Source organism: Diabrotica virgifera, chromosome 9 (assembly GCF_917563875.1).
Source record: "Diabrotica virgifera virgifera chromosome 9, PGI_DIABVI_V3a".
Classification (NCBI taxonomy): Eukaryota; Metazoa; Arthropoda; class Insecta; order Coleoptera; family Chrysomelidae; genus Diabrotica; species Diabrotica virgifera.
Window position 1 is genome coordinate 116,944,714 of NC_065451.1, and position 26,844 is coordinate 116,971,557.

Here is a 26,844-nt window from a genome sequence, read left to right on the forward strand (position 1 = left end):
AAAATTTTTTTGAAAATTTTGGTAAAAAGTAACGTTAAATATTTTGAATATTGAATCCAATTATGAAGTATAACAGTATGTTGTATTTTTTGCATGTATTCCTATAGATCAACAGTTTTTTACAGAATAATCGTTTTTTGTGATTTATTGATTTGGTCATTTGAGTAGATGTGTAATGTTGGTATGGTCCGTGTATGAGCTTAGTCCCGTATTGTCTGTGAGAAGTCATCCCCTTGAGGAGTGACCCCATGAAGAAGTGAAGAGGGAAACCGTGGAGAGGCCCCCACTTATTCAAGAAGTCACCCCTTGAGAAGTGGCCCCATGAAGAAGTGAAGAGGGAAACCGTGGAGAGGCCCCCCACTTATTCATGAAGAAGTGAAGAGGGAAACCGTCGAGAGGCCCCCCACTTATTCAAGAAAAAGCCACCCCCCCTTGTCTGTGTTGCCCCTTGTTTTTTTGACTAATCTATCTTTGTAGGTGTCAAAAGGATGCCAGAGGTTAGTTAAAAAGAGCCCGTGAAGTGAAGTAGTTGAAGTCCCCCCGTGAATGAAGTATGTCTTTTTGTATCTGACATGTCACAAGTGTAATACTCGTGATGAAGGAAGTGTTGTTCAGCTATCTGTGAACACTTTCATTAGTAGTCGGAGCAAGAAATGTCTTATCCCGTGTGAGCTCATATAGGAACCAAATTTCAATATTGTTTGTGTTTGTAAGCCCCTGAGTATATCTAGAAGTCATTGAGTATGTCGTTGCCTGTTTGTTTGTCTATCCCTGTTTTGTCTGGAAATTTTAGAGCCCGTTGTCTGTTGTCCCGTGTTGTCTATTAGCCTGTGTTGTCTATTAGCCCGTGTTGTCTATTAGCCCGTGTTGTTTGTTAGCCCGTGTCCGTGCTGGAGTTTGATTTTTTTTGGCGAATAGTTAGTTGACCTCTCTTCTGTTTGTTGATTGAAAGTAGGCCAAGAGCAGAAGCTGTGACAAGGCTGGTGAGGTTAGGATCTGGCGGCGTTGAGTACAGGTGAAGCTTGCTTTCGGTCGATAAATGGAAGCGGTTGTTCGTCAGGACTGTCATACTTTCCAATGTCCCTTTGGTCTTTCCCTTGTGTGTTGCTTTCATCCCCTGTTTTGAAAAAGTAGCCCCCCTGTTTTGAAAAATAAAGTCCACCCCCAGTCTTGAGAAATGAAATGCCCCCAGTTTTGAAAAGTAAGTCTATCCCCAGTTTTGAAAAGTAAAGCCCAACCCCCCTGTCTTGAAAAATGAAGTCTATCCCCTGTTTCGAAAAGTGAAGTGTAGCCCTGTTTTGAAAATGAAGTCTTTCCCCAGCTTGTGATTTGAAAATGAGAGAGTTGTCTTGTGAACTTTCATGAAAGGTTCTTATGTCCTAGATTGGACTGTTGAGTGAAAACGTAATGATGTAGTGTTCTCTATATCATATGTTGCGTTCATTTCCCTTAGTCTTGTTTAAAAAGTTTGATATCCTGTTTGAACCCAGTATACTAGTCTTTTTGGTCTTTTGTCGTTGTCACACGTATCCCCCCTCCCCCCTTGTTAATATTGTCTTGATTTTAGTCCTTGTTGTTGTCATATACCCCTTTGTCTAGCCCTGTCTTATTTGAATGAGTTGTTGAGGTAAGTTGTTGGTGAGATTTTATCTCACTGAGGTATTTAGACTGGATTGTCTAAATCCTCATTTTGCAGAACCGTTGCCAAATTGTCCCGTGAAACTCGCTAGGTGTTAGCTGAGTTTGAGCAGATGTATATCTGTCATATTTTTTTAGTTTTTGAGAACCGCTCGCGGTTAGGCAACGAGGTGATAAGGCTGTGTCTGCCCTGGTATGTCACTTGTGTTACTGCTGTGGATGTCAGCGAGGTCCACACAGGGCACAAGTTTAGTTTCTTTCCCAAGGCACAGAAACTCTTGTCACCTACAGTTCTTTGTAGAGTCAATAAACATTTAAGTCTACTCGACTTTAAAGAGTCTGGCTATTGATGGCACGCTAGCCCAATCCCTAACGACTTTTTTGTTTTGTTTAATCCCCACTAGCCATTATCTAAATATTTTGATATTGTTGTCCTGTCACACCTAAGATGTCCATGTTGGATTTTTTTCTGTTTGTTATCGAAAACTGGATAATCTTATCCAGGTTTCTCTTTTGCGCGGAGGCTTTGTAGCGTTTGAAAAAACTCCAACATTAATTTAATATCCCAATTCCCAAAAAGAATGTCTATTTTTTTAATTTATTTTGTGAAGTTCAATATCATTATAAGATCCCAAGCCGTCCCTGTATACAGCCATGAAGTATTGCACAACATTTCAAATGTGTTACAATTTGTAAGAAGTGCTGACAAAAGTACAGTTCTGATGCGTAGAAGAACTTTCTAGAAGAAATGTTGAACTGAAAGTTGAGTTCTTGTCAACTAAGCATCCCTAAGGATCAAAATCGCTCGGTACTTCCGTCATACTTTCCCCTGTAGTAGCTTCAGAGCGAAGCGCAAATTAGTCCAGCTTTACGTCCCGAGGTGATAGCATCCTGCTCCTCGGCTGGTACTCGCTTGAAGTAGGGCGTAGTCCTTTTGTTCCCCGCCGGTAAAATGTAGAATGGTCGCTGTGAAGATCTGAATGTGTGGTGAGTGCTCTGAGAGGATTTTTTTCCACATATAGTGATGGATTTAATGGAAAATCGAAGCCTCTTGAGAGTCAAATACCAGTTCTACAAACCGGCATTGTTGCCCATTGTTTCCTGTCTTATGTATGATGGTCAAGCCCCGATTTCATCGAAGAAATGTCGTTCCTGTTCCGTGATGTTTTGTTTCCAGTTCCCAGAAATGAAGTCTCCAAGTCCCCATTGTCCTGAAATTGAAGATTGAAGCCATGTCCTCCCCTGCCTCCGGTCGATGACCCCGTTTGTTTTTGTTTGTGTACCCCGTGTGAAAGTAAATAAAGGTATGATACATTTGCTAATTTTGTTAAATTTCAAGAGGATAATATACTAAAGTTTATTGGTAAAGAGTTTAAAAGTATAATAGTCGCTTTCAAAATGGAAAAGTTTCTTGTAATAACGTTTGTTGTTAGTTTGATATCTAAAGATCCCGTAATATAATATTTAAAAGTCCTGTTTTGCTATGATAGTTGTTTAAAATTGTTTTGTTTGAATATAAATTTGCATATCATGTAATAAAAATAAAATGACAGTGACTTTGACATTTGACAGCTACGTCAAATCTTGTGTTTGTTTTGAAATCGTTGAAATACACTGCTAAACAAAGTTAACTTTTGTTGTATTCAAGAAAAATAATGTAAAATTGAAGATTTTTTGTACGGAATTAATGTAAAAGCTTTGTGGACATTTTGTCCTGTAGTAAAGTCAATAAGTTTGAGGTTTTAAATAAATGTTTGTGAAAGTGTACCTATTTTATTTCTCTTATATAACACTTTGGAGAAAATTATTAACCAAATGTCTAATGCAACTGTATAAGTTTTAGTACAGAAGAAAGAATATGGCATAGAAGCCAGTAAAAGAAAAGATGTTGCCCAGTCTAACCCCAAAGAGGAATCAATGATGAATGTCCCCCCATTTGGTACCCCGTAAGTGAGAAAAAAGTCTTAGTAAGTACCCAAATATGAACCAGAGGATTTGTTTCGAACGGCGTCCTGTTTTTTAAATAGTAGAAAGATCCTCTAGTCAGAGTAAGTACCCTTTGTAATTGTTATGGTAGTTTAGTCATCTTAACACCCCTCCCCCTCCCTAACGAATCTACGACCTAGCTCCCGCACAACAAATGAGCTGCCGTCCCGCAACGAGGCTTTATGTGTCTGCTTCTTCTTCTTTAGCCCCATTCTTACCCCCCTGTATTTTTATAGATAGTCTATCCTTGTCCCCATATGAGCAGACATGAAAAACGCTTCAACTTCCAGCGAAATTTTTAATATAAGCCTTCTAATACCATCTAGTAGCCAAATTCGTAAAAATATAGGCAAAACGTTGTGACTTCCGAAATCGGAAGTCATTACGGTATATATGAAGTGACAACGTATTACGAGTATATACTTTGGAAGTCACATGGATACATGTATCAATATATATATATATATATATATATATATATATATATATATATATATATATATATATATATATATATATATATATATATATATATATATATATATATATATATATATATATATATACATCAACCAGTGAATATTAAAAATAACATACTTAAAATGGTCCTTTTTTTTCCTGGAGTTTCTTCAATTTTTTGCTGACTTGATCCAGGCTTTGTTGGATCCTCGCTTTCGACAATTATTTCCTCATGAACTATAATATAAAAAATGTTAATAACTTTGTTTCATTCATAGACAGTCTCTAAATTACCATCAGTTGTAGACGAGTCGTTAAATAAATTTAATGTTGCATTTTCCCTTATCACCAATGCCTGCTGGTGACTGTTATTCTGACTTTACCCTTAACAGGGTAAAAGTGCAGATTCCCTTGACAACTCCAGTACATACTGCAAAAGATCATCCATCTCAGAAACTTCTTCAACTCCTGATCTATAAAAAATAAGGACAATCTCAGTGTTTGTATTTAATTTCGTTTATTTATTAACTCCAAGAAACACAAATGTCACCTCCAGTACATTAAAAAAATACAAAAATGTTCACACAAAATACAATTACCTACTTATCTGATATGTAATAAAAAATTAAAAAAAAAATTTTTTAGGAAACGCTTTTCTTTAGTTACGAGTGACTAAAATTATAAATATAAAAAATCAACTAAAAAGCAAAAAATAAAAATAATTGAAAAAATCTAACACATTCGTCAAAGAAAAACGTGGCGTGTCTTCATCGAATAAACGGTTTTCGCCCCATGCTTTTCTTTGACTAATGTGTTTTTTTCAATTATTTTTATTTTTTGCTTTTTAGTTGATTTATTTATATTTTTAATTTTGGTCACTCGTAACTAAAGAAAAGCGTTTCCTAAAATTTTTTTTTTAATATTTTTTTATTTTTTACTTTTTAGTCTTACACTTTTCAAACATTAAAATATATCGTCATGTTTATTAAAGTATGTATCAAACATATGATGTACAAACATGAAAAGTCGTCAGAATCAGCAAAAAATTTGAAACTTTATTGTTTATTTATGAAGTCTAACGTAAACAATTAACGTAAAAAGTAAAATTATCTACAGTAATTAGCTTCTTCTAAAGTTTCTTCATTGTAAAAAACAAGAGAATTTAAGGATTTTCCAATAAAATAATTTTTTTAGTTAAACAATTAATAAACATAAAATTTTTCATTGACTATTCGTGTATTGTTCCCGCGAATGGATATGTCTGCAAATTTTTAGTCATTTGCATTGAAGAAAAGGCAGTCAAATTAACGTCCAAAGATTTGACCCAAATGATTGAACTAAAGAAAAGCGTTTAAAAAAGATAAATGATATTGTATTGTTTTGATTGCTTGTTAGGTGTGGATCCTGCATACAAAAAAAAGTTGATTAATAGCAAGCTGAAAATTTGTTAATACATTAACAGTGTCTAGTCAGACAAACTTTGATGTACGGGAACACTGGAACAGGGGAAGTTTTAATTGTGGAACAGTTTAAAAAATTGGAATGTCAGATTATGAAAACGTCCAATGTATTTTGTCAGACAGAACTTCCAATTGATTTGTTGCCCTTTCATTAAACTCTCATGCAAAAATCAGACTGATATTTATCACCAACATAATTCCTGTCATTTGACATGTTCTATATATCATTCTAGCATAACGTTATTCTAACATTGCAATGTCAGACTTATTAAAACGCCAAATATATTTGTCGGACATAATTTTTTTTTCATATATTATATAAAGTTTGCTATTGAATAAACCTAAAAACAACCTGCTAGTTTTCACAATCATAAACTTGTCAGGATGACATGTTCCACAATTAATACTTTCCCTGTTTCCAGTGTTCCCTTACATCAAACTTTGTCCGAATAGACACCCTTAAGCTATTAACAAGTATTCAGCTTGCTATTAATAATTTTTTTTGTACGTGGGATCCAGGCCTATGTATTTAAATATAAAAATATGCTTTTATCTTAGTTTTCAATTTTTTTATTTTGTTTATACCTTTTGGTTGTGAAGGCAAATTATTGTACATCAATAATTTAAATATTTTTTTCCATATTTGAAAATTTTACTGAAATTAAGTCATTTGTTGGTCTACTTATATTTCTTAAATACAAGATTTGTTTGTTTTATTTTTATAATAGACAACTTAATACATTATTATTATATACCTAGGCAAATATTAAACATTAAATATGGAGTTCCAATAAGGAACATGGATGATTACTTAAATTATCCAAAGAAAATGTATACTCACTTAATTTGAAGTCTGTGGTCCCTCTGACTAAACTTGCTCACCAGGTTCTTTATACGATCTTTCAGTGCTCTAACGCTCGCCTGCTTTCCAGTGATTTGCAGCATGTTTACTTGAACTAAGTTCCACCTGTCTGGATGGTCGAAGGGATTCTGGCCTACGACTTCCTTCAGCAAGAACAAATCATCTTCATTGCTGAAGTGAAGTCGTTTTCTGCTATTTTCCATTGTTAAAAACAAAACAAATGCCTTTAACCTTAAAACTTAAAATAAAAACAAGTGCCACGTGCGCTGATGGATGTTGCGAAATAACGAAATAGAAAAGAATTGACAGACGATGACGGTTTGCGTCTGTAATCGGGTAAGCTCCGCTTGAGCATTCGGTAACTTTCGGCTCGATAGGGATGCGTATGAACCTAACGTACCAGACCGTAACCTTAGGTAATACGTATCTCGATACGGTAGTTCAACCATTAATGCGCAAGCGTATATGTCAAAAAGATGCGTTACGTTTACGTATTTGTGTGCACAAAAACTCCCTATTGACAGCTATGATTGCCGACGAAAGAAGTCATATTAGGGAACTTGGTTTTCGACGCATATTAAAGGCTAGAACTAGAGATCAACCAGAAAAAGTTCGTGTTTTTAAAATCCCTGCCATAAATTGGAATGCCGAGAATTATAGTGAGCTAATTAATTGGAATGAATGCTTTTTAACAGGGGTCTAGTACTATTCGGCGCCGCCGATTCGGCTTCGGCCGGTTCGGCGCCGGCCGATTCGGCGTCGGCTGTTTTGGCGCCAGATTATACCTACGTTACTTTTTTAGAAATTTAAGAGGCTCTTGATTTATATCTATACCACACTAAAAAAATATATTAAATGTTATTTTTTCCAACTTTATGGATTTCTGTATGGATTTAAGGTTTAAAAAAAAAACAAATTTTCAAGTTTATTGAGACTCTTTATTCAAAAAAATATATCTATATACAATATGTACAAGTTTTAAAAACTACTTAATTTTGCCGCATTTCAAATTTATAGGCGATACCCCTCAAAAAATCATTTAGGTTTCTATTTTCGTAGTCTAACACTAGACTTTCAATTCGTTGGTCTGCCTGAATATATTTCTTTAACTTGCTTGGAGGTTCGTTTCCAGCAATCAGCCGTTCAAGGAAAACATCCCGTCCGGCTTGAATTTTCTTTAGGGCATCAATGAACTTCCATATCGTTGGATGGTCCATGCCCAATTCATTTTGTATCCTTCTGTTGGCCGCCTCTGCATGGTTATTTGTTCTGTCAACACCATCCCGAACTCGTTGGTACAGATTCCATATTTCTGGTGGAAACAATGGTTGACGCCTTCCACCTCCTCTCCTGTTGGGTCTTCCAACGTAGTTATCTTCGAAATAGTTTAAAAGTTTCTGGATTTCTAAAGGCAGTGTTGCATAAAGATGATCCAGTGCATCGTCAATTCGGTCAATTGGGACGAATGCCAAACTTAAAATCATTTTAACATGAACGGCAAAGTCGGCTTCGTTGTTATACTGTGATCTCAAACCCAACTGTGCCATGTGCCTCTGGAGATTCTGCGATAGATGAAAGAAACATCCGGATATGGCACTTTCTGCAAGCTGTTCTTGAATAGCTAAGATGGCGGCTATTTCGAAGTCGCAGAATATTCTCATTGGTTTGAAGTCAGGAGCTACATCTTTTACCATCCTAAAGAATTCACCATATGTTTGCCGTCTCTTGTTAGGCAGCAAGCCATACAAAATTGGGATGACACCACCATAAACACTTGCCAATATAATATATACCTAAAATAAATATACATATATTATAAATATATTATAAAATTACATAACGTTTTTCATTACTATTTGTTTAAACATTTTTTTTAACAAATGACATTCCATAACAAATGAAATGAAATTTCTGATTGAAGTTAAGGGGCTGTTTAACCCTTTCAGCCCCAGCTACTAATTTTTTTGAGGTAAATAATCCCAGCGATTTTAAGTTCGGACATACGGCGTAAGCTTCCATGCTTATATACCAACGGCCGTACGTTGTACGTCATAGGAACGAACCTACACTGAAAAATGTAATAACTTGTACAAAAAAATATTTTCTGTTAAAATGCATGATACCGTTGAGTGAAAAGTATAAAGAGACGCAACCAAATGTACTAATTTGTGCCAAATTTTTCTCACGGATAGATGGCACCTGTACAGGATTTTCCAGGATTTCCCACACTTTTTACTTATCTGGATTAGAGATTCAGTGGTGTATTGTTTTATAATAGTATGATACAATTTATTCAAAAGATGGCATAACCCAGACATTCAAACCAACACCAAATTGTTCTATATGGTCCATATAATGTTCAGGAAAAAGTCACACCATTTTGAGCGTCGGGTTTGGGGGGAGAAATCGGTAAATTCGTAGTTTTTTACGACTTTCGTCAATACTTCTATAACTATGCGGTTTAGCATGAACAACCTTCTATACAGGCCCGGCCCTAGGGATTTTGCCGCTCTGGGCAATATCGGCGACCGCCGCCCCCTCCTTAGTAGACCCACCACGTTACTTCAGCGATCGTCAAGATTTTATTTTTATTGATGTGTGCTTAAGGCACACGTGTGTGTGTAAAGGCACAAATCCAAGAAAATGTTCTGTAATTTTAACACTTTGTGAACAGGAACCTAAATGACAAAACGTACAACAATAGGCATCTGTTCTCCACCTCAGAAATATCAGTTGTACAATCTAAAATTATGCTATAATAACCAAAAATGAATAACCATTCTCAATTTCGTTGCAAAACGAAAATACACCCATGGTTTTCAGTCTGGTGGGATGTAGAATAACATTATGTTGTTTTATATGCCATTAGAGTGAAAACTTAGTCTTTTGCTAGCAGTTGCCGCTAGGGCGTCTATGCCATTTCCTTCGTTGCAATCCGTGACTGCACGCCGGGGCTTGTTTTGGTTGGATCAGAGAGAGCAGCATATGTGCCTCCTGATGAGAGACTAATAAGTTTCGAAACCGGTAGAGGTGCTTGCTGCGCTCTCTGATTGGACTAGAATATGGTGCGGATGTATTTTTGTTTTGCAACGAAATTGAGAATCGTTATTCATTTTTGGTTTACATGTTTACTCTGATTGGAGTACGAAGGGAAGCATTCTCGTTGGAACTTTACCGCGCTGAGCAGATGGGACGTGAATTATAAATTGTAAAATTTCCTCATCTTCCTTACTCGCAGCATCCGTATGGCTTGCAAATTGTAGAAGCCTCGGAGGTGTAACCAGAGAAGGTTCCCATTGTTTTCAGTCTGGTGGGATGTAGAATAACATGTTGTTTTATATGCCATTAGAGTGAAAACTTAGTCTTATGCTATAATACTTTGCCGATTTCATGGAGGAGTTGATTAATTTCTTTTTGAATACGTTTTCCCAAGTAGTGATGTTGCTTGTTATTAACATTTGTTGTTCTCCTAATGTGCTCTTGTAAAACAGAATCAAATTTTCCAAAGAGCACAACAAGCTTTACAAAATTACCATTGTTGTGATGTAAAACTTTATCAGAATCGCCCCTCAATGGAAGACCCTATTGTGCTAAGAATTGTATTATTGATATAAGTCGTTCTATTACATTTTTCCAATGACGAGTTTCTGAATTTGGAACATTTTGTGTTTATTTGTCTATGGTTTTGCCCAATTCTAGTCTAAGTGTTAGTTCTACCACTGTCGCTGTGACTGTAGATGAGCTGGAGACTTAGCGTGGCTGGACAAAGTTTCAGCCATATGTTTCCAATTATTGTATCCTTTTTCAGTAAATTTATTTTTTTAAGTGAATTTCAGTGAATTTAATTTAGTTTTGATCCCACTATTATTATGCGATGAAGAAGAAGGCGGTGTTGTCGATTTCCCGTCGAATGAACCTTGCAATTGTTATTGTTTCACTTATTTAATTCTCGTTTTTACAGTTGAATTTTTGCCGCTATTGTTCATAATATTGATTTTTTATCATATTAAAAACACAATTTATTATTTCTTCAATCTCAAAAATTGGCTGTCCTCTAAAATTTGCCGCCTCTAAATTTGCCGCCCTGGGCGGCTGCCCAGTTCGCCCACCTCTGGGGCCGGGCCTGCTTCTATACAAAAATGTTCTACATTAAATTTGAAATAAAAAAGCCCCTATGCATAATCCTTCTAAAGTGAACAGTTTCAAAGTTACGGAGGTAGTATAGTACAATTGGTCCAAAAAGAGGCCAAACCCAAAGAAGACTGCACTTCGAACTACAGTTTGAAACTAAATCGAAAACTAATATATTTTCGATTTTATTTATTTATTTTAACCATAAGTAGCCTATCAGCAGGGACACATAAACTTTCCTCCTGATTGTTAATTTAATCCTCAAGAAACTCTGTACCTGCAAAATATACATTCTTATCTGGATCTAATTCAGTGTTTACCTGTTGGAAAGTTTATTTAATTGTATTCAAATTTTGGGTAGATATACCTGAAATCTAATGAAACCGTTTTAAAACACAGTATTTATCAATCATAAAATAGGTTTTCCAAAATGTACTTACTAATTCTGATTAACTATTACTAAATATAAAGGTCGAAGGTCGCATATTTCTCTACCTGTCTAATCTTTGGACAAAATTGTTTGTTTGAAAAGGGGTTGACCCACGATATACTAAACGGTGACTAAACTAAATAATAATTGAAGACGAGATATTGTACTAATTTTCAATATTTATTTACAGTTGAACCCCGATAAGTCGGCCTCCGATGACCCGGAAGTCTGGCTAACCCGGATCGATTTTCATCAGATAAAATAAAAATGGTTTCACTTTTACTGAGTTTTTTTACCAAGAAATAAACAATAATGTATAAAACTGTACGTACTTTAGATGTACTGGACATAAGTATAAAATATTCGATATAAAAGTTATTATTTTTAAATGTTTTATTATTTAAACTCTCTCTTATTGTACACCAATGGGTTCTATATTATTTACAAAAAATAAATAAATATATATTAAAATAGGTTTCATGTAAACTTATTAACCATTTCATTTTGTTGAATTTTTAAAATTTCGTATAGTTCAGTTAAGTTAAAACACACAAAATAATAAAGTCATTGGCTAGCGTTAATAGGGTTTGAAAATAAAAATAAAAAAAAATAATCATGAATATATGTATAAAAATATATAAATACCTGAGCAAAAAGCGGTGGGGCAGACTTGAATGTTCCATCCACGTACACGTTCTCGGCTTGTTGCAAGTACCTCAGATTGCTGCGACGTCCAAAAATCAAAATTCTATCCTCTCTGGGACCATTGTCAGCGAGCAAGAATTGTTCATTCTCTCCATGGGCATCAATGGTGGTGTAACGCTCTGGTAGAACAAGATCAACCGCTGACGTTGGAGCTGGAGGTGGAGCAAGAACTTCGTGACGTTTTCTTCTCACGATTTTCCTTAAAGCACACTGGTCTGGCATTGATGCTTGGGCTGCTTGAGATAAGTTATCAATGCATTGGTTAATAACTTGAACAGTTGGCTCTCGGCTACTTTCGGACAACTGCTTTATTTTCGTCTTGGCAGCATCGACTTCAATTTTGGCAGGAGTGGGCTCATGCGAATGATCATTTAAGAACTTGATCACAGCGTTGTTCTGAACATGAATTCGTGCCTTACATCGGTCTTTCTGTTCGCAGCGGTAAAATTTCAATGTATTATCTGCTTTACTAGCTTTGTCAAATACATAGGCAAAGCCATCGTGAATAAATTTGCTTCCGCCTCGTTTACTCTTCACTTGATTCTCCATTACGAATTTGTTAACTTCTTTTTTAATCACAACTTTAAACTTTCACTATAACCTTTCAGCACTGAATGAAGCTCAAGTTCTAACTGAGAAGATTGCCAACCCTGCTTCGTCATAATCCTTAGAGAGTTAATCGTTTTTTAATTATGGGTACGTTTTAAACTGGTCAAATATGATTTTTCTACTTATCCAGTAATACTATTATCACTGTTTCTACGAAAATCTGCCTCTTTAAGAAGATTAAGAAGTTTAATAGACCCTGCACAAATTTGTTATTATTCAAAAAATACTTAATACTTCTTAGTGTCAGACATCTGAAATTGACGTACCTATTAAAACTAATAATCCTATATTGCAGATTATAGAATGAGAGTCATTTGTATTTGTTTAATCAAAAATTTCTTAATATTAAAATAATGGTTTTTGCATAAAATTATTAAATAAAACATATTATTTTTGTGAATTATTTTACATCTTCTAAAATTAAAATGTCGAAAATTGTTCTCCTGACTCTACATTTTTTGTTAAAGAAAATTTCAGACTATCATACATTAACAACTATTTTTTTTCTCTCTCACTTTGCCAAAGTATCTGTCGCCGAATCAGCCGGCGCCGAATCGGCGGGCGCCGAATCAGCGGGCGCCGAATCGGCGGGCGCCGAACCGGCAGGCGCCGAAACGCCGACGCCGAATCGCCGGCGCCGAAACGGGCCATCCCCTTTAACAGAGCCCCCGCTAACGATGGATTTTAGAATAGAATAGAATAGAAATATGCTTTATTGTCACTGAAAATTATACAATTTTATGGACAAAGCTTAACAAAGATTCACGAAAAAGATATACATAACAATAACAAATACAATTTAATACAAAAACAAGTTAAAAAAGTGAAGTAAAAAAACAAAAACCAATATATTGCAAAATTACTATAAATTGCAAAATTGAACATACAACATAATATAATAAAACACAAACAAAGGAACTAATAAGTTTAAGCTGCTGTATGTGACACCCAAATATATATAAATACACTTTAGTTACTTGTACATTACTGTGATTTCTTAGTTAGTCATTAAGAAACTCTTCTACTGAATAATATGGTCTTTTAGATAAATGAGCTTTTGTCATTTTACGGAACTTGAGAAAGGATGTTGCAGATTTGAGTTGTAAAGGGAGATGGTTGTATAGTTTTTTTGCGGAATATAGTATAGATTTCTTTACTAACTCAGAAGACGGGATCGGTAAATAGACATCAAAAGTTGAATTTCTGGTAAAGTAGTCATGATGAGGCCTTGCTGGAAAGACATGCATGTGTTTACGAATAAAGCAAACAGTTTCTAAAATATACAAAGATGGAAGAGTTAAAATTTCGTGATCTTTAAAGTAACTTCTGCAATGGGTTGTTCTTCTGAGGCCAAACAGATATCTTATTGCTCTTTTTTGTAATTTGAAAATAACATCAAATTGGGCAGCTGTACTAGACCCCCAAAAAGGAAGACCATATCGAAGAGCAGACTCGAATAAAGAAAAATATGTTATTTTAGAAGATGCTAAATTGAGTTCCTTCGAAACAGATCTTATGGCATAGCAGGCCGAGGCGAGTTTCTTACTTAACAAATCGATATGAAGGGACCATTTGAGGTTGCTGTCTAAAAGAATACCAAGAAATTTTACAGAATCAACGGTAGAGATCTGGCTGCTATTCACAAGCAGGGGTTGAAGAGCACCTTTATATGATAATGCTACCGTTTTATCCACGTTAAAGGAGAGTAAATTAGAGTCAGACCAGGTTTTTATCGTAAGAAGATCAGAAGTTATAGTTGCATGAAGAGTTGCAATAGTTGAGTTGCTCCAAGTGATACTGGTATCATCAGCAAAAAGAAAAAATTTTCCATCGATTTTTAAATTAGTGATGTCATTTATAAAGATCAGGAAAAGTAGAGGACCCAATACTGAACCTTGTGGTACTCCACATATAATGTTTTTGAGACTAGAGTCAGTATCATTTGCTCTAACCAATTGTTTCCTATTATCTAAGTAAGATTTGAACCAATTCAAAGAAATACCTCGAATTCCATAGTAATTAAGTTTTTTAATCAAAATGTTGTGATTTGCACAATCAAAAGCTTTGGAATAGTCACAGAAAACAGTGGCAGTATAAAGATTATTGTTTAGTGCTTGGTAAACCTCATGAAGTACAGAAAACATGGCATCAGTTGTACATTTATTAGTTAAGAAGCCGAACTGATTTTGTGATAAAATATTGTTATCAAAGAGAAAGGACATAAGTCGGGTTTTTATGAGCCTCTCAATAATTTTGGAGAGTACCGGTAGTAGGGCAATAGGTCTATAGTTGCAGGCATTAGATTTTTCGCCACCTTTATGAAGAGGAATAATAATGGCTGTCTTTAGGCACTCTGGAAATTTACCGTTTTCAAAGGAATCATTAATTAGTGACACGAGGAGTTCTAACACATTATCTGTGAGATTTGAGAAGATTTTTATGGATAGTCCATCAGTACTACAAGATGATTTGCTTTTGATACTATTGATCGTTTGGATCAATTCAGATTTATAGATTGGTCTTATAAAGAATGAATTCGAGACAATTTCTGAATTAGGGAGATAGGAAATGGGATCTTGTTGAGACTGAATAGTTGATGTTATATTTTTACTCACGTTAATGAAGTATTCGTTTAGTTTTTTAGGGTTTGGAAGGGCAAATGTTTGAGCTGCGTGGGTTTTATTTCGAAGATCGTTTATTATGGACCAAGTTTCTTTTGCAACACTTTTGGAGCTTCCCAGACAATTTTGATAGTAGGCTTTTTTAGCTGATTTGATGAGTTTTAGGTATGTGACTCTGTAATTGGTGATATATTGAGTGACAGAGACGTTGGTAGTAAATTTCTTGATATAAAGTAGTGAACGCATATTTTTTGCTGATATGCGGATAACTTTGGTAGTCCAGGGTTTGCGACGTTTTGGCTTAATCGTAATTAAAGGAAATGCCTTATTGAAGATACAGACAAGCTTCTCCAAAAAATCACTGAAATTATAGTCCACGTCCGTAGAAGGAAAATGCCAGTCAGAAGTTAAACATAAATTTTGAAATTTATGAAAATTCCGAGCGGAAAAAATCCTACCTAAACGTCGGGTTTTCGAGGAGGGTTTGCTGAAGATGTTAAATTTCGTATATACTGCTTCATGATCCGATAGTTCCGCATTAATAACTGTAGAGCAAACATCAAGGGGTGAGAAATCGGAGAAAATATAATCAATTATGGTAGATGTAGTTTTTGTAATCCTTGTAGGAGAATTAACGTGCATTGAGAGACCATATGATTCAAATATGTTGACCAAGAACATTTGGGTAGCACAAGCAGCAGCATAATTTATGTTGAAGTCTCCGCATAGAATTTTTCTGCTTTTGTGAGGCAAGTCATCTAACAAATTTAGCAGGTTCTGAAAAAATAGTTCCACGGAAGAGTCGGTGATCTATAGATGCAAATAATGTAAAGATTAAGATTTTTATTAAAAACTAAGGAAAATTCAAAGAAGGCTTCATTCAACAAAAAGTCATATTTTGTTATCAGAGAAAAATCATTGTTTGCAGAAAGAATTAGGGTGCCTCCATGAGCTGAGTTTGGACGAACATACCTAGCAATTGTGGTATATTTCTCTACAAAAAAAGGCTCGTTGACTGCAAGCCAGTGTTCTGTAACAGCAACTATCTGGGGAAATCCTAATTCCTCTAGAAACAAAAACAATTCGTCAGTTTTATTTCTTATAGAACGAATATTAATCAGAACCATACTAAAGTTGTCATCACTAAAATTATTCGAGGTTTCTAGTTCCTCAGAACACGTCGTATTATTTAAAAATTTCGTCTTGGAGAGCTAGTGGAATAATAATTTCGGTGACATTCTCTTGATTTTTGTAGGTGAATAATCCTTTCCGAAGTGAGAAAAGACCTAAAAGCAGCAAGATCAGCGTCTACTTCATCTGCACCGATTCCATAAGCATCGTTGAATTCTAGAAGAATTTTTCTTAGATCTTCACTCTTAGTCGGAAGTCCTTCGGAAGCCAGAAACAGTTTAACACTTGTGTTGGTATACCCATCATAAAATTTTAAAAATGAAGAACTGCTAGCAGCTATTAAAAATAGGTCGTTTTTAAATATAAGCAAATTACCAAGTAACACTCAAGCCGTTGAGCGATGTATAAAGATTATAACAGAGGCATCTAGCAAAGTTTGTGGTCACTCGGCTAGGGACGGATTTATAAGAGTTAGACTAGAGGCAAGACAGAACTTACCTACATTCGAGAATAAGTCACAATATTTTACAGCTAAAAAGGTAAAAACATCAAATAATTAACTTTTACTTTACTATTATTAAATTTAGATTTACTACATAACATTTAAGGGAGGGAGGCGGGTGCAACTCGACATGCAGCCACCTCCCCGTGGTGAGTTGTGGGTTGAATAAATGATGATAAAAATAGAATATTATTGCAAAATTTAAATAAATCATCATTTTTTCAAGCGAAGAGCTGCATATTTCGAATTTTTTATTCAAGTGCATTTTTCAAAACGCCAGGGGCGCGGTTAAATATTAAAATAATTTTACCAAATTTTTTTCTCATCATAAATGGGCTTATATATCTTTTAGTTTTATGCTATACCAAATCAAAAACAATTCAGAAAAAAAATTTTTCGACCCCTTGGGGCGGGGCTAAATTTTTTTAATTAAAACAAAAAAAAACTGTTTGATTGTCTGCCCATTTTGCAACTTTTTTTTTACTATACCAACATCATTTTCCAAAAAAAAAATTTTTCTTCCCTTTTTCAGCCCACCCTAATGTAGAACCCATTAATAATTACGATTTGCATTCTGGCCTATCGTCAAACTTGGATCCTAATAAAATTCTCACCCAAAATTTAAACGAAAAAAAAAAACATTTTTTTTTTAAATCTATGCCACAAATATAGACATTTTTTATGATGAAAAAACAAACTTAAGTTTCACTTCAGCCATAAAACACGAAATACGAACAAAAGACGAAAACTCTATTTATGCACGTAGATTTTGACATCCTAAAACTATACAGGAAGGGATAACCAGAGAAATAAACAAACTACATGGAAAATAAAATTATTTGATCTTCTATATCACCCTATTTGGCCCCCGTATGGATCGTTCCGAAAAAAGCAGACTCGTCCGGAAAGCGAAAATTTAGAATGGTTATAAGTTATAGAAAACTTAACGAAAACACAATAGAAGATAAATACACACTTCCAAGAATAAATGAGATACTTGACAATTTCGGTAAAGCTACTTATTTCACGACACTCGATCTTGCCCAAGGATTTCATCAAATTGAAATGCACCCCACTTCAATTGAGAAAACTGCCTTTACTGTCCCCCATGAGCATTTTGAACTCGTTAGATTACCATTGGGTCTAATTAAACAGTCCATCAATATTTTCTAAACTAATGAACAATAGTTTACGACATTTTCTACACAAATTTTGTTTCGTATACACGGATAACATCATAATATTTTTTAAATCCCTGCAAGAACATCTGATACAAACAAAAACTATCTTCCAAACTTTTCAAAAAAATAATCTAAAAGTCCAGCTAGACAAATCAGAATTTCTAACAAAAGACGTCGCTTTCTTAGACAACGTCGTTACTTCCCAAGGTATCATGCCAAATCAAGCGAAACTCGAAGCAATTCAACATTACACAATTCCCAAAACGTTAAAAGAAATTTTAAAGAAACGTTAAAAGAATGTCAATAATTATGAAATAAATATGCTTTGCATGGGCTGTAGTATCCGCTTTATATCCATCAGAAATCCATTCTGGTAGGACCAGTTCATATCCTCATTACAGTGAAGTTTTTAATAAAGGTAAACAGTGGCCAATGATAATACGACAGATTCCAAACTTTGAGAAACAAAAGAATATTTCCATAAATGTGTGTATATTACAAAGGACAAAAAAATGTTTAAGACTTTACCTACAAACCTAACGCAGAATGTAAAAGAAAAACATGTCAACTTTTTACTTATTTAAGATAATTATAATAAAAATGATGAAGCTATTCCTAGTTGTCATTATGTATTGATCAAGAATTTATCATCTTCTATCTACACAGCTAAGGGATTACGATGAAAAAAAATTGTGATTGTTGTCTACGTTATTTTTATTCTCAAAACAAGTTTCAAATTCGTCTTAAATCTTGTGTTAGCAGAGCAGACTATGTGTGTGGTAGATGTTTTTAATCATTTTTATCTTCATCAAGCGAAGTTAACCATTTAGACGACTGTAAAAGGTCAAATAACCATGCTACCAAAATGCCTGAAGTTGGGAAACATATTTTTTCTACAACCACTATTCAAAATGCGCTTTTCTGCACAGTTTTATGTTAAGAAACTTGACATTTTCTCACAGTATATGATATATGACATTATTGTGCAGAAAGTTCTTTTCTGCACAGTACCATTACATTTCACAAAAAATATATTATTACATCTTTTGATGAAATTGTTTTATTTGAGATATTAGATTTGATAGTAATTTTCAAAAAAGAACCGATTTAACTACATCTCATGTCCGAGAAATCTGGAAAATTCGCTAATTTAACACGTTATTTTTGAACTTTAAATTTAGTATTCTACAAATGACTACCTCATTCTGAGTAACTTTATATCTTCTGTTAAATATCTTCTGTTATATATCATCTGTGGTTAAAGTGTAGACAAATATATAACCGATAAGACAGTTATTATACTTAATAAACATTTTATAAATATCAATTAACCAATAAGTATTTAGCAACCTCAGCAAGATACGTCGAATGAAGTAGGTATATTTGGACATCTGTGTCTGCATAAATATAAGGTCAAATGTGACATTATTTTATAATCATAATTACTTACAATAGTTTAAATTCAAACAAATTAAAGCAGTGCATTAATTTTTTGATTTCTGTGTAATTTGTTTAGGTATAAGGAATTTAAATTGATTAGTATTAATTAAACACAGTTTAAAATTTATAATTTATTATTATAATAAATTTTCGTTTGGAAATTGTGATTTTTATTTTTAGAAAAAACTGGTTTTAGAAAAAGTATAGTGTGTAACACGTGCAGAAAGATAATTTCTCACTCGTTTGAATTGCGGCACTCGCTTGCGCTCAAACTGCAACTTTTCAAACTCGTGAGAAATTAGTACCTTTCTGCACTTGTTGCACAATATACTATTAAAATTTATTAAAAACTTTAAAGCAACTTTTATGGTTTATGCTGATTTAGAAAGCATTTTACAGTCCACTGACATAAAAATGCCATCAGAAAGAATATATTCCTGCAGCCGTTGGATTCTATTTCAAGTGTTCATATGATGATTAGCTTTCCTTTTACAAATCTTGCTGAGGAAAAGACTGTATGTAATGGTTTGCTGATAGGCTATAACAAAAGGCTGAAGACGTTTTAACAGTTTTTGTGTCCGTATGATATCCAAATTTTTCCGATCTTACTGTATGGTATGGAGGCTTGGACGCTGACAGAAATGCTCACGAAAAAAACAGAAGCATTCGAAATGTGGGTGTACCGACGCATTCTTCGTTTATCCTGGACTGAACATGTCACCAACATAGAGGTAATCCACAGAATCGGGAAAGAGAAAGAAATCGTGAGCATAATAGAGGCCATGAGGGCCAGAGTGGCCTAACTGATTTTAACATTACTTTACATAATCAAAGAAAATGATTAAAAGCTAACAATGTCCGATTGTTTTAGTAGTTTTATGTTGACCAAGAATGATTATTGGTCAACATACAATTACTAAAACAATCGGACATTAATAGCTTCTGATCATTTTCTTCGATTATGTATATAACATATGTTAAAATCAGTTAGGCCACACTTGCTCTTATGGCCTCAATTAAACAAAAGAAACTTGAATATCTAGGCCACATATTGAGAAATGGTAAGTACCGTCTACTGCAATTGATTGTCCAGGGGAAAATAGACAGTAGGCGATGGCCAGCCAGGAGAAGACACCCGTGGCTCCAAAATATGCGGAAGTGGTTCGGGCTCACATTAGTCGAACTATTCAGATATGCCGCAAGCAAAATCAGAGTTACCATGTTAATAGCCAACGTTCGCAATGGACAGGACACTTGAAGAAGAAGATGATATCCAAATATCGCCTGTTCAAGAACAGTTGTATCGCTACACATTGTCATATTTGTGAACAACCTTTCACTAGGGATTCCATAAAAGTTAGAGATCATAACCATTTAATTTTCGAAAACAATTTTCGTGTGCTGCTCAGGTGGAATGTAACATCAACTATCAAGATACTGCTACAATTCCTATTGATATTACTATATGAGTGGAAGGAAGAATATATTTAATACCTTTGACAAGTGAAAACATATTTCGCTTAAGAAAATAGTTGACGATTCTCAAATTAAATTTAGATTTATTGACAGTCTTCGCTTTCTTAGTTCTTCTATAGGAAAACTGGCTTCATATTTACCTGCTTATCTCAATTTATGGGTGTAAGCGGAGAACAAATAAATCATATAACATAAAAAGGAGTAATGCCTTATGATTATATCGATTCCTTTGATCTATTTAATGAACAATGTCTACCTTATCAAGAAGCGTTTTATAATAAACAAGAGGAAAAGCCTTGTCCTAGAAAGCTATACCAAAGAGCTCAAGATGTCTGGGATAAGTTTAAGTGTGAAGATTTAGGAACATATAGATCTTTAGTTGAAAACAGATATTCTTCAACTAGCAGATGTTTTTGAGCAGTTTAGAGAGAGCTGTCTTTTTTCATACAAATTAGATCCTGCTCATTATTTTACATTCCAACGTTAACATAGGATGCTCTGTTGCAACATAACAAACAGGAATTTTAACTTCTGACTGACCCAGATATGTTTTTATTTGTTGAACGTGGAATTAGAGAAGGTTTTAGTCAAGTGTGAAAAACGAAAAGCATCTGCAAATAATAAGTATATGTCATCTTATGATCCGTCGAAACCTGATAGCTATCTTATATACTTTGACATTAATAATCAATATGGTTGGGCAATGTCTCAACCTTTGACCTATGGAGGATTTAAATGGGTTGTATATAACAATACCTGACAATGCATCAGAGGGATATTTACTACAAGTTGACTTAAAATGTTCCCAAAACTTATATGGTAAAACATTCTGGTCTACCGTTTTGTCGGATTCATATCAACCCAAAAACTATGAATCCTCCAACTTGTTTTAGTGAAATTGTAAAACTGATGGAAACATTGAATAATAAGATTAAATACGTTATCCATTATCGTGCTTTCAAACAAGTTATAGAACACGTTTTATTTGTAAAAAAGATTCACAGAGTAATAAAGTTTAAGCAATCCTCTTAAAGTCCTACATTGATCTTAATACTTGTAAAACCCGGTAGAAAAAAATACGTTGACTATCAATTTACTCCAAATGATAAAAATTTTTGATTACAGATAAACAAGTCAGCTATGTCTGGAAAAATCTTCTCCAGGAGTTTTTTTGACCGATCAGTTCATCCCTAAACCGTTCAGTGGAAACCTTGCATCCGACCAAGATGGTATTAGCAGCATTATCGAATCATAAGATAGATGTCTAAAAAAGATTTCCTCTACCGCAGCTTGGCAGAATTCAATGGATACCTTCTTAGGCTCTTACTGGAATCTGGCAATACGGCAATTAACAAAAGGCAATGGCCAAAAGTTGTTGGAACAAGAAAAAAAGAAACTGAAAATTAACAGAATAAAGCTGCTGAAAACCCGAATGATGAGGAAATTGATTTCTTTAATTCTCTTCTACCACACATGAGACAGCTGACTCAACGTGATAAATTACGCTTTTTGATGGCGTACTCACCTCAACAATCAATAACGGCCTCAAGTATTTCATATTTGGCATTTTCCCCACATCTTTAGGTTCAACTTTGCAATATCTACCTTATGAGAGTGGTCACGAAGACGCTATACCTGGCATCACAAATGCAGATGTGAAAACTATTTCAATTTGTGATTGATTTTTATGTATTCAAACCAATAAACTTAAGTTTATAAATGCGCGTTTACTTATCAACCAATAAGAACTGAACTTTATTGGACCAACCCAAATGTAGTTCTAACGGGCTAAAATATTAACCAAACGTCGAAGATCATATAGGCCACCATTACTGTATAAATAAATAGTATTGACTCAGTTTGGTTTAAAATAATCAATAGGTTAAAGGAGAAATAAAATCAAAATTAGTTTTTAATAATTTCACATAATAGTTCCTGATAGTTCCCACCAACATTTCTTATGATTCAAATGAACATTTCTTATTATTCAAATGGAGTTCGTTGAAAGTTGTGGTGAGAAACAGCAATCCAAATAGGAAATAATTGTTTCCAATAAGTACGAGAATGTCTTGTAGTTTTGAATCTAAATAGTGCACTCGGTGATTATATTTGCAAATCTGGCTATACAACGTTTCAATTTTTAGATCCAAAACCAAAGGAACAAGAGGGTTTTTCGCAACAAGAACAATGTACAGAAAGTACACCATCCCATAGTCAAGGTTCAGGACCGACTACTTTGCCACAATCTTCTAGTAACATATCAGAGTTCGTACATGAAGAGCGTTTTAAAGAAGAAGAAGAAGAGTGTGTAGAATTGCCATTTCCTCGTCCCATTTCGACACATAAATATTCTTTTTTATGTGGCAAATCAAGTAATATAGTCAATATACCATTTAATGCTCTCAAACAAGTCTTTACAGACAAGAAAATATATTTATTCCTTATGAAAACCTTTGTTGTTCTATCCATTTGATAAAAAACGCTTATTTGAGGATAAAAAAGATAATATTCAAGTACATACACACTAAAGTTCAATTCAAAAATCAGAGGTGACAAAGCTTCTTTAACACTTGAAGGTTGATATAGACAAATAATTAATAGATAAAATTGGCAATTGCTCTCTATCCGAAAAGTGTTTACTCATTTTTACTGGCTTAACATGGGAAAACATTATTATGCTACGCGACATGATGACGTCACTGAGAAACACGGGATCAAGAAATAGGTAGGCATCAGACTGCCCGAACGAACACAACCAACCAACTTTTGTATTTTTATTTTTTAAACTCACATTGATCGACCGACCGTCAGGATAGAATTAGCAGCGATAATTCTACTGATAAATTGTTTACCACTTATTTGATATGGAGACGTCTTCGTAGGCGTAGGACAGTTTGGGTGCCTGGTATTTTTTTAAAGACACCAACAAGGAGAATTCTTTGTGTAACATCCCATTCTATTAAATGATTTTGTAAAATTTCAAAATTATTATCGCATGAGCAAGCCCTTTTTCCAAAAACTTGTAAAATTGGTAGAACCTACTTTTTGTATTGGATATACAAACTGTACGAAAAGTATTGGCTTTTTAGAACGTCTTACTGTTACTATAAGATTAGTATCTAAAATCAGTAAATACAAAATAACAATATAATTAATAAAATTGTATATAGGTATATTTATAAAATTAATTAATTTTAATAGGTATATTTATATATCAACTTATTTTTTTTAGATATTTGGCAAGAGGGGAGACCTTTGCGTCGCACAATGCGTAATTTTCATAATCCAAAGGAACAAAAGTCAAATTGTACACTAGTCTACGCAAGTAAAATAATTATTTACATTCGTAGAAGACGAACCATATTATGTGTCACTAAAGTTTATTTTCCAAGAATTCTCACCATACAATAGAAACCGGTCAGAACAGCCGGCTACCTGATTTCCGTCGACCGACCGCTCAAAGCGATCCCGTCATTCGTCTGAGTTCGTTCGTTAAATTTGCTGTGTTTCTGTACGCCACTAGTGATTTTGTTGTTGTCATTGTTTTCTTGGGAGTTTTAAGATAAGTTTCCATGTAATTTTTTTCTTAATATGTCTGAAAATTGAACGGAGATAGATTATTTTATAATTAAAATATACTAAGTCAATTTGTACTCGAGTTTTAGTGCCTTATATCGGATTATACCGATACTTTATTATATTTATTTGAAAGAGGCACTTGTTACCTACAGGAAAAACTGCCATTTATTTGCGTATATTTGCGACACTCATACAACTTTTCTTTATTTTCAGAATGTCTTCGCAAATTTCACGTAGATATCTTTTTGACGTTTGGTTTTCTAATGCAAGAGAAATAAGTACGGATGCTTTATTACGTCACATAATGCAAGAACTTGGTAACCCGTCTTTTTCGGATGACGTTATAAAAAGTTTAATAGTGACTGTCAGAAGTTTTTGTCACAAAATCTAACAAAAATGGTCAAAGTCAGGAAGACATCGAGATCGTTTCCTAAAGCCAAATTGTGCGTGGTTAGAAGCAAACGTAACGATACCTGATATTGCCCTTGAAGCGCTCGAAGGTGTGTCACTTGAAACGAGCCCGGTCAGATTTGGAAGACCTCCAAAAGACTTTGAAAGTTCGAGCACCAAAACAAAAAGACGGCGAATTCAACATCTTGAAATATCGAGTCTGGGAGAAATGTCGACAGCAACCGAAGTTTTGCTTCGCAAGGAAGGAAAAAAGGATTCAGCAGCTATTGTTAAAGAACTTTGTCAGTTTTCGCCTAGAAGGGGTACTGTAATGAAGAAAGCGCGGAAGTGTTTAGAGAGCTCAAAACCAGTAGGACTTTCGGCAGATCAAGCTATTGCATTAATGGTTGATGCGAATCTCTCGATACATCAATATCAGACTATACGAGAGCAAGTTAAAGGAATTAACAAGAAAATGTATCCACCTTACTATAGAGTCAAAGAGGCAAAACAATTGTGCTACCCTAGTGGCATTAATGTCACAGAAACGCTCGCCGAGATTGAGTTGCAAAGTCTAATGGATCACACGATTACACGATTATGTAAAGTGCAACAAGATGTACTAAAAACTATAACTGGCTTAAAATGTCTAGATATAATTGTGAATTGGGGTTGTGATGGAGCGGAACAAAATAAATACAAACAAAGATTTACCGAAGAACATTGTAGTGATGAAAGTTATATCGATGGTGCCTATTCAAATGAACTCAATTAATTAACAGAATATTAAAAACATTGTATGGCAAAACCCATCGCCAGCTTCGACTCGATATTGTCGTCCCATAAAGTTCGTGTTTGCCACGGAAACCGTTAGTGTTATAATGACGGAGGTTAATAAAATTAAGGAACAAGTAACTTTACTCTCACCCACTAAAATGATTGTTAATGGCATGGAAGTCTTGGTAAAGCCAGCATTGATATTATGCATGATTGATGGAAAAATTTGTAATGCTATTGCATCGTGTGCGTCCACACAAACTTGCTATTTATGCGGTGCAAAGCCTAGGGACATGAATAATGAAAGTCTCATCTCACAAAAGCTGGTAGATAGCAGTCTTCTTTCCCTGGGCCTGTCACCACTACATTCTTGGATAAGATTTTTTGAATGCATATTGCACATTTCCTATAGACTTGACATAAAAATATGGCAGGCTCGGGGAGCTGATAATAAACAAAAAGTTGCTGAGAAAAAGAAGCAAGTGCAAGAAAAGTTCAGGAGTGAATTAGGCTTGTTAGTAGATATGCCTAAACAACAAACAGGAAATAAAAATGATGGGAACACGACTCGTAAATTCTTTAGAAATCCTGAAAAGTCCGCTGAAATAACAGGTGTCAATGGTCGCGTTCACCAGAATTAATCCGAGTGCAATCCGATTAATTTGCGCTGAATCGCTGACTAGTTTTTTTACTAGTGAACGACTGACGTTTGACACCTCGATCAAGGAATAGACGCTTTGTGTTTTTGGCGCCTATTTTCAACAACGTTTTTAAGTTTTTTTGTTTTTATTCCAATTCTAACCTATAATTATAAATATAAAAATTCTTGGTTCTTGCATCGTTATTCCGTTCTTGGAATAAGCATTCAATTAAAATAGATATGGATATGGAAATAGATATGGATGATAATATTCTAGCAGATTTTTTGTTTGGGGGTGACGAAAATATACCTCAAGTTGTGAATGCAGTTGCAAATGTACCGGATGCGGCTGAAAATGTTCCACAAATGCGAGGACGACTTGTTCGGAATGAAAATTATTTCGAACACACAATCCCACGCTATTCGGATATCCAATTTAGAGAGCATTTCCGTATGTCCAGAGCTACTTTCCAGGTAAAATTGTGTAATAAATTAATAATGTCATGTCTATAATATATTATTAGGATTCATAAGTTAATGTCTTATCTATTTGCAGATACTCTTGAATTGCGTTGGGCATATTCACCAATTGGAAGATCGTATAATTCCATTGGAAAAGAAATTAATGTTCACAATTTGGTTGCTCAGCAAACCAGAGAGTTTTTTGGCTGCTGGAGATAGGTTTGGTTTGCCGAAGAGCTCCGGTTACAAAATTTTTAGACAAATAATTATGGAATTAGGACGCCTGACTCCACAATTTATCAGATGGCCAAATATGCAAAGTCTTTTACAAACTGAAAATGTAAGAACAATTTTTTAATAACTCA

General features: G+C 34.5%; 1 protein-coding gene across 1 annotated transcript; it reads right to left on the bottom strand.

The window, feature by feature from the left end:
• Window positions 1-7,394: 7,394 nt before the first annotated feature.
• LOC126891239 (uncharacterized) lies at window positions 7,395-12,220 on the bottom strand. The gene is made up of 2 exons (XM_050660420.1): window positions 11,612-12,220; window positions 7,395-8,198 (listed from the first exon to the last, which is right to left on the bottom strand). The coding sequence occupies exons 1-2, from the start codon at window positions 12,218-12,220 to the stop codon at window positions 7,395-7,397; spliced, it is 1,413 nt and encodes a 470-aa protein (XP_050516377.1).
• Window positions 12,221-26,844: the final 14,624 nt, after the last annotated feature.

Excerpts from the sequence above, each read along its gene's own strand:
- LOC126891239 (XM_050660420.1), bottom strand. The coding sequence starts at position 12,220 with ATGGAGAATCAAGTGAAGAGTAAACGAGGCGGAAGCAAATTTATTCAC. Across the intron at positions 8,199-11,611 it reads CCCCACCGCTTTTTGCTCAG|GTATATATTATATTGGCAAG; the intron begins GTATTTATATAT and ends TATTTATTTTAG.